Source organism: Coregonus clupeaformis, unplaced genomic scaffold, assembly GCF_020615455.1.
Source record: "Coregonus clupeaformis isolate EN_2021a unplaced genomic scaffold, ASM2061545v1 scaf0554, whole genome shotgun sequence".
In the NCBI taxonomy this organism is placed as follows: domain Eukaryota; kingdom Metazoa; phylum Chordata; class Actinopteri; order Salmoniformes; family Salmonidae; genus Coregonus; species Coregonus clupeaformis.
Window position 1 is genome coordinate 168,934 of NW_025534009.1, and position 13,567 is coordinate 182,500.

At 46.9% G+C, this 13,567-nt stretch overlaps 1 protein-coding gene across 1 annotated transcript in view; it reads right to left on the reverse strand.

Annotated features, from left to right (window-relative positions):
- The window catches only part of LOC121551825 (voltage-dependent T-type calcium channel subunit alpha-1I-like), a gene marked incomplete at its 5' end in the record, with an annotated part of 142,348 nt that overhangs the window by 20,482 nt on the left and 108,299 nt on the right, over positions 1 to 13,567 (reverse strand). The window contains 9 exons of the mRNA XM_045215917.1: positions 1,092 to 1,213; positions 1,885 to 1,963; positions 7,294 to 7,364; positions 8,067 to 8,200; positions 9,801 to 9,910; positions 10,988 to 11,139; positions 11,469 to 11,661; positions 12,028 to 12,117; positions 12,366 to 12,491. Of these exons, the coding sequence (XP_045071852.1) occupies positions 1,092 to 1,213; positions 1,885 to 1,963; positions 7,294 to 7,364; positions 8,067 to 8,200; positions 9,801 to 9,910; positions 10,988 to 11,139; positions 11,469 to 11,661; positions 12,028 to 12,117; positions 12,366 to 12,491 (1,077 nt within the window). The remainder of the gene's footprint in view (positions 1 to 1,091; positions 1,214 to 1,884; positions 1,964 to 7,293; positions 7,365 to 8,066; positions 8,201 to 9,800; positions 9,911 to 10,987; positions 11,140 to 11,468; positions 11,662 to 12,027; positions 12,118 to 12,365; positions 12,492 to 13,567) is intronic.

The following is a 13,567-nucleotide window of genomic DNA, read 5'->3' on the forward strand; positions in this document are numbered from 1 at the left end:
TCCCTCCCTCCCTCCCTCCCTCCCTCCCCTCTCTAGTCAGTACAGTGGTGATTCACTCTCTTTCTCTCTTTCCCCTCCTCGTTCCAGGCAGTTTACATCCAACACATCTCCAGGTAAAAGGCAGTGAAAGCTCACGTGGTCTCATCAGTAGTAATCTAAGAGAGGTGATTACAGTTCACTGCTTCAGCTGAGAACCCCCCCGTACCTCTACAAACCACCGAGAAGGTGTTCTTATGGTGCGCCCCTGTCACACTGTGAAGCGGGAGTGGGACCATTCGCCTATTTAAAAGGCAATCTAAACAGAGAATATATGCTGAGCTGGCACTTTCCACGCGTCATTAATAGGTATGGTAGCGCTCAAGGAGCAGAGGATATGAAAAGAAAGGGAGCAGGAGGTCCCGGGCGCTGACGGTTCTGTTAAAGTTCACTCTTTTACTCTCCTTCCTTCCTCTCCAGCTAGGGAGTAGGAGGAGTTGCCCCTTGATGCTGATCTAAGGCCAGTTTTGAGTTTTCCCCTCCCTCAAGGTTAGGATAAACTGAGGGAAAGTTGGGTAAGTTTTCCTGTAACAGCAATGGTCTTCTTAGGCAGCAGGACATAGGCTTGTAATTATTCTGAAATGACATTACATTTACATTTACATCTTAGTCATTTAGCAGACGCTCTTATCCAGAGCGACTTACAGTTAGTGAATACATATATATATATATATATTTTTTATACTGGCCCCCCGTGGGAAGTGAACCCACAACCCTGGCGTTGCAAACGCCATGATCTATCAACTGAGCTACATCCCTGCCGGCCATTCCCTCCCCTACCCTGGACGACGCTGGGCCAATTGTGCGCCGCCCATGAGTCTCCCGGTCGCGGCCGGCTGCGACAGAGCCTGGATACATTCTTCTCTGCAGCTAAAAAGCCAGGCACCAAATACCAACCACAGACATCAAAATGAGAACTGAATAATACAGCCCAAATAGCAACACATTGAAACATAGTAATCAAAGTAATTCTGGATTAAAGTATTAGATGATCAACTGTCTCCATTTATTGTAATAAGCACTCCATAGAACACCATGTAGAAGTCCATCCATACCTTCATGATTCCATTCCAGTTGTCCCCAGTGGAGACCTGGAACAGGGTGAGGAAGGCCATGCCAAAGTTCTCAAAGGTAGCATGGCGGCTCATCCCCTCACACGGGTAGTCCTCGTTACACACTGGGAGAGGAGAGTAGGGAGGGAGGGATGGGGGAGGGAGGGATGGGGGAGGGATGGGGGGAGGGAGGGAGGGAGGGATGGGGGAGGGATGGGGAGGGAGGGAGGGAGGGATGGGGAGGGAGGGATGGAGGGACGGGGAGGTAGGGGAGAGGGAAAGAGAAGGGGAGAGAGAAAAAAATAGAGAAAGATAGATACAGAGAGAGATAAAGATACATGAAGAGAAACAAACAGTTTATATAGAGAACATTTATCTGTTCAGTCCTCTTAGAAACCAACAACCAACAACAGCAGACGTGGTTGTTTGCTCGTGGTCTTTAAGCTGTCTTGGCTGATTGTTTACCCATCTCTCTCCTTAGTACAGTTGCATTTGGCTCTAATTCTTTGCTGAAGACTGATGGGATGAGAGATAACCTCCAGCAGATATGACTAGAGTACATAGAGAGAGTGTGACAGTTTGAAGACAGGCCTAGCTGCTGTGTTATTGTTTCTCCTGCCTAGTCTCCATGATACTTCTTAGCTCTGGCTGCGTCCAGATACTTTACTAGAAGTTCCTTTCTATTTTTGTCTTGGCTCTCTGTCTGTAATCTAACAGGATTGGATATGTACAACTCTGAACGTGGCGCGCCATTGGGGATGCAGGGTTTTGTTCCAGCCCATCACTACCAACTCACCCAGTTCTCCAAACAGCTCCACCCCCAGTGCTGCATAGATGAAGAACAGGAGCATGAAGAGCAGGCCCAGGTTCCCCACCTGAAACACACATAGGAACTGTGTTAGGAACTGTTTCTGCTCTACACATTCTCTTCGTAATGAACCTTTATTTTGACTGGGAGTCATGCTGAGCCCAAGGTCTCTTTTACAGATGAGCCCTGTAATTACAAAAATATACACATCAAATACACCACGAAAAGCAAAACAAAGATACAAAACACAATCATAGAAAACAAAAAATGTGAATCTGAATTGACCTAGAGGCATCAAATCATAAATTTTTTATGCAAACGTTCTGAACATTGCATCCCACTGAACGAACAGCGGGTGTTTTGGCCTTGCCTTTCACCAAGCAACAAAACCTATTGGTCCCAGCATCCATGTTGTGCCACAGTCTCTACCGTATCAGAATCCTCAATAGAAGCATAATTTGCTAGTTGTTCTGCCTTTTGCTTGGGCAGCCCTGCTACCATAAAGGTGTAGTGAAAGCTAGACATTTGGTGCACTACCAAAGCCTAAGTCCTACACCGTATCAGAATCCTCAAGAGGAGCCTGAGGAGGGAATTGGGAAAGTTGTCAGTGGCGTAACCTTACTCTGTTGTTGTGACTGTGTAGTTGGAAGCCACCCAGGACACACAGAAGTAGATCCCTCTCTGTCCCACGGGGGGCCAGTATAAAAAATGTATGCACTCACTAACTGTAAGTCGCTCTGGATAAGAGCGTCTGCTAAATGACTAAAATGTCAATGTAAATGTCTGCTGAATGGGACTGCATAATAGAAGTTATGTAGTAAATATGATCAGAAAACACTATCCCATTTGTGAGATGTAACCTTACAGAGTCAATGTCACAGCAGCCAGCACACGGCTCTTTCTGGGCCAGTCCCCTGGGGGAGGAGGCTCTACTAGCCTGATCTAGCCTGCTCTATCCAGATCTATCCAGATCTATCCTGTTCTAGCCTGTTCTAGCCTGTTCTAGCCTGTTCTAGCCTGTTCTAGCCTCTACCAGGCTGGCTCCAAACAAATTGCAAGATAAACAGTCACAGACGTGAAGCTGTTTTTCACAGATGAACACAACCCAGGTTTATTAAGATAGGAGTGTTAGTGAGGGTTAAAGACCAAGGTCGTGTTCAGTAGGTTCTGAACGTTTGGGAAACTTTTTGAAACTAACAAAGGAAAGTGTGTGTTCTTAGTGGACAAGTTCAGGTGGTAATACCTCCAATTCAAAAGGTTTTCTCCCATTTGGGTCTACTGAGCATGCCCCAGGTCACCAATGTCTAAGTTATGTAGAAATGATGTAGTGACATAACAGTTCTATAAAAAATCTCTAAAGCACTTTAGATCCAGACTTTGTTTGTCATACTGTCAGTCTCAGTCTCTCATCAGACTGTCTCAGTATGATACCGAGTTCCCTTTGGGCCAGGACAAATGCAAGCTCTCCCCAGCTACCTGTGTCACAGTTGATTAGTGATGTATCTAACAGGGAGACCGTAGATCTTACACTACTGGGGATGATTTAAGCACTTCTCTGAAAATAGCACTATTCCATTTAGATCAGTTTAATGATCTGTGATTCTTAATGACGTGTTTATAAGGGGTGATCCAAGCAAGCAAGAGACAAACAAATGGGGAATTTATACCGGGTGAAACCTGGGTCAGTGCTAAGTGAGTCTTGAAGTTACTTTGATTTGTGCAGGTAGCTAAGAGCATGCTATGCTAGCCAGGATCCATTCACTTTTACTGTGTTTTGGTCCCCGATGCTAATGTTAGCTAGCGAATAGTGGCTGTGGCCATAGATGCAAACCCAGAAAAAAACTTTTACACCTCAAGAAATCTATGTAGAATTACTGGGATAAACAAAAATTAGCTAACTGCAGTAGCTAAGAGAATTGTATAAGATGTCGCTGTGAGCACTCGTAATGAGCTTTTTGAAAGCAGAAATGGTGATATTCAAGCAGCGTTGCCTGAAGTTTATCACCCAGCCCCTGGAGGAGATAAAACAACTGGCTTTAGTGATGATGCGATGTGACTGAACCACACCATTACCAGCTAGTGAACAGCACATGGAAGCCATTTTAGCTCAGTGGGGGAGAAATGGGATAATGGTGAATTCTAGTTGGATAATGTGACTTTATGACTTTATTTTATCCTGTGTTAAGAGATGGCGTCGGTCGTAATGTGTTTGAGAGTGTTAGCTTCAGCTAGCTAGCTAACATCTGTCAGGGGCTTCTCCATGTAACACCATTACACTCAGTCTTGACAGTGTGTAACACTACCGTGGCAGGCGATTTTTCACCTCCTTCTCAAGATGTAACTATGGCAGACTCATTGTCTCCTCTCATCCCACACACACACAAACACACAAACACAAACACACACACACACACACATTTAAGGATACAAACACACACACACACACTGACATACACCTCTTTAATCACTTTGGTGTTAATTACCTGCCTGATGCCCTTGGGGAGATCACCCAGGGCCCTGTGTTAATGAGAAAGGGATCGATAGCAGCGGAGGAGAGGAGATCTGTTCTGCCTTACCTCAGTCTTCCCTACACTCCTTCCTCCTCATCGCCTGTTCTCCCTGCCTGCTCTCTTTCACTCACTCTCTACCCCTCTCTCTCTCACACACTCTTCATTTCTCTCTTTCTCTGTGGGAATAGTGTGGTCTGGTCCAAACATTATTAGGAAAAGGAGTCATGTCATTCTAACCCAACCAGATCTAATAACCACACTACATTTCTTAATGTAGTAGAGGTATTAATATCAGTGTATCCCAGCCAGAAACAACCCCTAGCCACTTGTAGAGATCAGAAAGGATATGATAGGTGTATGCAATATGGTCAAACTCCATACAAGCATATTAGAGTGAAAGGTTGAGCTACTTCCATATTGCATGATAAACCTGTCAAATCCTTTCACATCTACAGTGAGGGAAAAAAGTATTTGATCCCCTGCTGATTTTGTACGTTTGCCCACTGACAAAGAAATGATCAGTCTATAATTTTAATGGTAGGTTTATTTGAACAGTGAGAGACAGAATAACAACAAAAAAATCCTGAAAAGCGCATGTAAAAAATGTTATAAATTGATTTGCATTTTAATGAGGGAAATAAGTATTTGACCCCCTCTCAATCAGAAAGATTTCTGGCTCCCAGGTGTCTTTTATACAGGTAACGAGCTGAGATTAGGAGCACACTCTTAAAGGGAGTGCTCCTAATCTCAGCTTGTTACCTGTATAAAAGACACCTGTCCACAGAAGCAATCAATCAATCAGATTCCAAACTCTCCACCATGGCCAAGACCAAAGAGCTTTCCAAGGATGTCAGGGACAAGATTGTAGACCTACACAAGGCTGGACTGGGCTACAAGTCCATCGCCAAGCAGCTTGGTGAGAAGGTGACTACAGTTGGTGCGATTATTCGCAAATGGAAGAAACACAAAATAACTGTCAATCTCCCTCGGCCTGGGGCTCCATGCAAGATCTCACCTCGTGGAGTTGCAATGATCATGAGAACGGTGAGGAATCAGCCCAGAACTACACGGGAGGATCTTGTCAATGATCTCAAGGCAGCTGGGACCATAGTCACCAAGAAAATAATTGGTAACACACTACGCCGTGAAGGATTGAAATCCTGCAGCGCCCGCAAGGTCCCCCTGCTCAAGAAAGCACATATACATGCCCGTCTGAAGTTTGCCAATGAACATCTGAATGATTCAGAAGAGAACTGGGTGAAAGTGTTGTGGTCAGATGAGACCAAAATGGAGCTCTTTGGCATCAACTCAACTCGCCGTGTTTGGAGGAGGAGGAATGCTGCCTATGACCCCAAGAACACCATCCTCACCGTCAAACATGGAGGTGGAAACATTATGTTTTGGGGGTGTTTTTCTGCTAAGGGGACAGGACAACTTCACCGCATCAAAGGGACGATGGACAGGGCCATGTACCGTCAAATCTTGGGTGAGAACCTCCTTCTCTCAGCCAGGGCATTGGAAATGGGTCGTGGATGGGTATTCCAGCATGACAATGACCCAAAACACACGGCCAAGGCAACAAAGGAGTGGCTCAAGAAGAAGCACATTAAGGTCCTGGAGTGGCCTAGCCAGTCTCCAGACCTTAATCCCATAGAAAATATGTGGAGGGAGCTGAAGGTTCGAGTTGCCAAACGTCAGCCTCGAAACCTTAATGACTTGGAGAACATCTGCAAAGAGGAGTGGAACAAAATCCCTCCTGAGATTGGTGCAAACCTGGTGGCCAACTACAAGAAACGTCTGACCTCTGTGATTGCCAACAAGGGATTTGCCACCAAGTACTAAGTCATGTTTTGCAGAGGGGTCAAATACTTATTTCCCTCATTAAAATGCAAATCAATTAATAACATTTTTGACATGCGTTTATCTGGAATTTTTTGTTGTTATTCTGTCTCTCACTGTTCAAATAAACCTAGCATTAAAATGATAGACTGATCATTTCTTTGTCAGTGGGCAAACGTACAAAATCAGCAGGGGATCAAATACTTTTTTCCCTCACTGTACATGAGGTGCCTAGGCAGTAGTGGTTAGGGCCTAGGGGTTGTTTCTAGACCAGGGTGGTATTCATAAAGTGTCTCAGAATAGGAGTACTGATCTAGGATCAGTTTATCCTTTTAGATCCTAATGAATAAGGCAGGGGGGGTGGGGATCTGATCCTAGATCAGCACTCCTACTCTGACACTCTTTATGAATACAGTCTTTTCCCAGAGCACTCTCCATGGTCCTGAAAGCACACACTGTTCGCATTATGTGCAGAGATATAGCTACTGTTTGAAGATCATCATCAACTCATTTGATTGTTTGATTGTTTGCAGCTGCCATCATCTACATAATAATCCTTGGTAGTAGAATAGCTTGTTGAAAAACAGATAAAAATGCTTGTTAATTTTCTGTTCAGTTTCTCCCACTGAACATAATCATTCAATCAGCCCCTCTGTTCGTCCGCGCTCATCATAGCATAGGAGCTCTGTGTGTGTGTGTGTGTGTGTGTTTGTGTTTGTGTGTGTGCGCGTGTGCACGTGTGCGTTTGTTTCTGTGTGTGTGTGTGTGCCAGTGTGGCCAGTCTGAGTCACCAATTAGCACTGCCCAGAGAGCTAGAGAGAGGCCACACATTCCTGGTCATTGATCTGCCTGGCCTGGCTGCAGTTTGGCTCTCCCTTTTCATACTGCCTCTCTCTCCCTCAGGCCTCAAATTTAGGATGGATTCCCAGGGCAGTGTGTGGGGGGAGGGGGGCTGTTTTGGGCTGTGTTGACTAAGAACTGCAGGCAGAGTGTCATAGCATTGGCTCATTCAACGTTTGTCTGTGTGTGTGTGTGTGTTTGTTTGCACCTGTGGTAGGGCTTGGACCACCGTATCCAGCAGAGCTCTCATTCCTTTAGCCATCTTCAGCAGCTTCAGAACTGGGATGGAGAGAAGAGAGAGAGAGAGTGAGAGTGAGAGTGAGAGTGAGAGTGAGAGTGAGAGAGAGAGAGAGAGAGAGAGAGAGAGAGAGAGAGAGAGAGAGAGAGAGAGAGAGAGAGAGAGAGAGAGAGAGAGAGAGAGAGAGAGATAGATAGATAGATAGATAGATAAAGGTTATGATGAGGGCTGGGGAGAGGAGAACTGGAGGGGGAGATTATAAATGCTGGGCATTTAGGGAATTCCCTCCGGTTCAATTCTGGACTAAACGGGAAACATCCAGCCTCTGAAAGGTCACAGCTACATTTATACCCAGCACACACACTCTCACAGACACGTTCATACACACACACTATCACACTCTCTCATGGCTCTCTCACTGTCCCAACCATTAGTCATGAGCTGTAGCTTTGGTAGGATAATGATGAAGCAGTGATCCTATGTTGTACACTGGGTCTGTACACTGGGTCTTTACACTGGGTCTGTATGGGTCTGTACACTGGGTCTGTACGCTGGGTGTGTGCATGCTACCCATAGATTTCAGAGGGGGGTGAGCAGGAAAGGTGTTGTACTGTGTGTGTGTGTGTGTCTGCATGTGTGTGTCTGTCTGTCTGTCTGTGTGTGTGTGTGTGTGTGTGTATGTGTCCGTGTGTGTGTCTGTGTGTGTGTGTGTATGTGCCAGGGTGCATTCATGCGTGCGTTACCTCGTGCGATCCTCAACACCCTCATGATGCGTATGATGGTAGGGTTGATGGGGAGAGAAGCGCTGTAGTCGATCTCTTCCAGAGTGATGCCCATCACTGACAGCAACACGATGGCCAGATCCAACTGGTTCCACCTACACACAGGGTCAGAGAGCAAAGGGTAGTCACACTGGAAGTCATGTTCCATCAGGGTCATTCATGTACTGTACAGGTACTGGCTTGTGTGTGTGTGTGCGCGCGCATGTGTGTGTTGTGTGTGTTTGTGTGTGTGTGTGTGGTGCGTGTATATGTGTGTGTGTGTACCCAGTAACCCAGTCTGTTTCCACCTGCCTGCTTCTCCACTATGACCCAGTTTAAGACACGCTGAGAAAACTCAGATCCCTAAATCTGATTATGCAGAGAGACTGTCCTGCCAGACAGCACTGATGTCACAGAAAAGAGACAAGGTGCTGCCCAATCACACTAACATACATCTCTCTCTCTCTCTCTCTCTCTCTCTCTCTCTCTCTTCCAACCCCCCCTCTCTCTATTCTACCCCCTCTATCTCTCATACCCCCCCCCCTCTTTCTCTGCCTCCATCATAGAAAAATGGGTCAATACCATTAAAGCACCAGGTAAATGTTTGTGTAATGTTCGCATCAACATCTTCAAAGTGTATGTGTTGTCAACAGCAGCAGCAGTTCAGCACCAGCCATTACTGAGTCAATGAAATGAATGGATATCCAACATCGACCACAATCTATCTGCTTCATCACTAACCCATTATGTTGAATGGGAAAACAATTAGAGAAAGAGAATGAGTAGGAATGGCTCTGGTGATGCTCTCGTGATGTATCTGTGAGTGGGTTGATCTGAGTCCTGTTAACAGTAATGTGGGTGTAATTGAATTAATAACAGTAATAATAGAATGGGAGAAATCACTGCTCCACCATATTGCTCACAGTGTGGGTGAGATATTGGACTGTATGGAGGCAGAGAGATTCTTCTGTGATTTCTCTGTTTCCTGATTGAGACCATGGGTCAGGAATGGGCCAGAGATGAGGATAGAGGAGTGTACTAACTATAGCTCTTCTGCATCTGAAGAAATTGACAATGATACATCTACACACAGTGCAAGACTAGCAGATTAGCATCATAAATATTGTTCGGGAGGCAGCTCTGCAGAGTGGTCACTAGCTGGCACAGCCTTTAAACCTAATCTTAACCCTAACCTTTAAACCTAACCTTAACCCTAACTACCTACAGTACAGCTAACACTATGAACCATACAGTGAGATGACACACACAGTGTCCCCAGTGTAGCGTATAGGATTAATTCAGTCCACTCACTAGTACCTGTCTTTTAGTATAGAGAGAGCATCCTAGTTATATTACGGCTATGGCATTACTACTATGAATCACACAGAGTGAGAAACACACACAGTGTCCCCAGTGTAGCAGTGTGTATAGTGTTTATTCAGTAGATCAGTAGTATCTGTCTTTGACTATACAGAGAGTATCCCAGGTATAGTTCAGCTATAGTAAAGCTATGACACTACCAGGAAGTACCATTGAAGTCAGAATAACTCTTTTCTAATGGAGTGGTGGTTAAGAAGGGCAGCTATGAATCATATACTGTGTATGAATCATACACAGTGAGATGACTGACACACACACACACACACACACAGTGTGTCCCCAGTGCAGCAGTGAATACAGTGTTCATTCAGTAAGTCAGTGTGGCCCTGTAACTACCTGTCTTTAAAGAAGCGTCGGAAGCCGAAGGCGGTGAGCTTCAGGAGGGTCTCCAGTACAAAGGTGGACGTGAAGAAATAGTTACAGTACTTCAACACTAGATCCAGAGACTGAGAGAGAGAGAGAGAAGGAGGTGGGAGGGAGGAGGAGAGAGAGAAGGAGGTGGGAGGGAGGGGGAGAGAGAGAAGGAGGTGGGAGGGAGGGGGAGAGAGAGAAGGAGGTGGGAGTGAGGGAGGAGAGAGAGAAGGAGGTGGGAGGGAGAGAGGAGAGAGAGAAAGAGGTGAGAGGGAGGGGAGAGATAGAAGGAGGTGGGAGGGAGGGAGGAGAGAGAGAAAGAGGTGGGAGGGGAGGGAGGAGAGAGAGAAAGAGGTGGGAGGGAGGGGGGAGAGAGAGGAGGAGGTGGGAGGGAGGGGGGGAGAGAAAGAGAAGGATGTGGGAGGGAGGGGGAGAGAGAGAAGGAGGTGGGAGGGAGGGGGGAGAGAGAGAAGGAGGTGGGAGGGAGGGAGGAGAGAGAGAAGGAGGTGGGAGGAAGGGGGAGAGAGAGAAGGAGGTGGGAGGAAGGGGAGAGAGAAGGAGGTGGGAGGGAGGGGGAGAGAGAGAAGGATGTGGGAGGGAGGGCGAGATAGAGAGAAGGATGTGGGAGAGAGGGGGAGAGAGCGAAAGAAGGAGGTGGGAGTGAGGGGGAGAGAAGGAGGTGGGAGGGAGGGAGGAGAGATAGAAGGAGGTGGTAGGGAGGGGGAGAGAGAGAAAGAGGTGGGAGGGAGGGGCAGAGAGAGAGAATGATGTGGGAGGGAGGGAGGGGGAGAGAGAGAAAGAGGTGGGAGGGAGGGAGGGGGAGAGAGAGAAAGAGGTGGGAGGGAGGGGGAGAGAGAGAGAAGGATGTGGGAGGGAGGGAGGGGGAGAGAGAGAAAGAGGTGGGAGGGAGGGGAGAGAGAAAGAGGTGGGAGGGAGGGAGGGGGAGAGAGAGAAAGAGGTGGGAGGGAGGGGAGAGAGAAAGAGGTGGGAGGGAGGGGGAGAGAGAGAGGAGGAGGTGGGAGGACGAAATGGGAAGGAGAGAGAGAGGGAGTCACATATGGTACTGTCTACTGTTGTTGTTTGTATGGTAAATATACATGAAAAAACAAGCAGACTCTCTTTCTGTCCCCCCCCACACACACACACACACACACCCCTCCCTCCAGTCTTACTCGTGGCTGGCTGTAGTGTTCCAGTGACATGGTGATGACGTTGATACAGATGATGAAGGTGATGAAGAGGTCCAGGTAGTAGGTGGTACACAGAGTGTGGATCCACAGGCGGAGGGAGCTGTAGCTGGCATAGTAGGGGATCTTCTGGGCGTCTGGTAAGGGGAGACAAATACAGGTCATAGTACTTAATACATATTACTACTGTACTCTATTCAAAAGCATTCCTGTGATGTCCTGCTGTCAAGAGTAATCCTCATAACCAATTCACACAATCATTGATGATCTATCTCTGGATGTTCTTCTCATATACCCCTGCCTCCATTTTTCCTTCCCTCCTTTCTTTGCATTCTGTTTTACTCCTGATCTGTTCCTCATCAACTCCAAGCAACTTACTTTGAGAGAAGACCTCTCTCCCTCTCTCTCCCTCCCTCCCTCCCTCTCTCTCTCTCTCTCTCTCTCTCTCTCTCCCTCCCTCCCTTACCCCTCCTCTTCTTCTCCATGCGTCTCCGTCGTTTATCCTCTCTCCTTTTAGCCTCTTCCACTTCCTGGTTCTGACGGCACTTGTGGAAGTTCTCCACCACCACGCCCACAAACATGTTGAGAACGAAGAAACTGACGATGAGGAGGAAAGAGATGAAGTAGAGGAGCATCCACGGACTGTTGTTGATCACTGGCTAGAGGAGAGAGGGAGAGAGGGAGAGAGACATGGGGGAGGGGGGAGGGAGAGAGAGGGAGAGAGGGAGGGAGGGAGGGGGGAAGGGAGGGAGGGGGGAAGGGAGGGAGGGAGAAAGAGGGAGCGAGACATGGGGGAGGGAGGGAGAGGGAGAGAGAGAGAGAGAGAGAGAGAGAGAGAGAGAGAGAGAGAGAGAGAGAGCGAGAGAGAGAGAAGTAGAGGTGCATGTGAGTGTTTAGTCGAAGGAGGAGAGGGAGAGAAGGAGTTGAGTATGCTTTGATAGATCAGTCAGCCAATACAACTGAAAAAATAATACATCTATAGAAATATAATGGATAGACTTGATGATCACTATTAGACTAGTTACCTGTTGGTCCACCCCTACAGCGTCCAGGCCATGGTACATGATGTTGACCCAGCCGTCCTTCGAAGCCAGCACAAACAGGGACATCAGAGCCTGCGGTACAGAACACACACACACACACACATATACACACATAGAACACACACACACACATTCAGAAATGCAGACATACAGACAGATAAACAGAACACACATGAAAGACATGAAATATAAACAAGCGTGAACATATAGAGACAAAAACACACAGACATAACATCTGTTCAGTATTTCATACTGGCCCACTCCACCATGTCCATCAGTTTGACACCTCTTCTGAAATTGATACTGGGAGAAATCCTCACCTGTCCCAGGTTGTCAAAGTTGTACTTGTGATGGACCCATTTGTAGTTGGCCTGCAGACAGTCAGACTTGTTGGTGATGTTCTTGACGTCGGGGCCGAAGCAGTAGAAGAACTTCCCTTTGAACAGCTGTCAGGGAACAATGGAAACAATGGACAGAGCCACTTCAGATGTCTTGTTGTTGTTGGTGGTGTTCACATATAAGTGGTTTCCTTCATATGTCATTATCAAAGGACAGACACACTTGATGGGAATAATAGGGAGGTGGTCATTACATAGATGGTCAAGCGAGAGGGAAGGAAGGAGAGAGAAAGATAGAGGAAGACAGATGGCAAATATTGATAAAGACAGAGAGGGGACAGGGACAGAGAGAGACAGGAGTACTTCTCCTGTCTTATCCAGTGTCCTGTGTGAATTTAAGTATGCTCTCTCTAATTCTCTCGTTCTCTCTTTCTCTCTGAGAACCTGAGCCCTAGGACCATACGTCAGGACTACTGGGCATGATGACACCTTGCTGTCCCCAGTCCGCCTGGCCTTGCTGCTATTCCAGTTTCAACTGTTCTGCCTGCGGTTACGAAACCCCTACCTGTCCCAGACCTGCTGTTTTCAACTCTTAATGATCGGCTATGAAAAGCCAACTGAGAGACCTGAGCACCTAGGACCATACGTCGGGACTACCGGCCGTGGTGACTCCTTGCTGTCCCCAGTCCGCCTGGCCTTGCTGCTATTCCAGTTTCAACTGTTCTGCCTGCGGTTATGGAACCCCTACCTGTCCCAGACCTGCTGTTTTCAACTCTTAATGATCGGCTATGAAAAGCCAACTGAGATTTATTCCTGATTATTATTTGACCATGCTTGTCACTTATGAACATTTTTGAACATCTTGGCATGGTTCTGTTATAATCTTCACCCGGCACAGCCAGAAGAGGACTGGCCACCCCTCATAGCCTGGTTCCTCTCTAGGTTTCTTCCTAGGTTTTCGCCTTTCTAGGGAGTTTTTCCTAGCCACCGTGCTTCTACACCTGCATCACTAGCTGTTTGGGGTTTTAGGCTGGGTTTCTGTACAGCACTTCGAGATATTAGCTGATGTAAGAAGGGCTATATAAAATAAAATTGATTGAAAATTGATTGATTGACAGAGGGACAGACAAAAACAGAGGGAGAGGTAGAAGGTGAGGAAACAGAGATACAGAAATGCCAGGGTA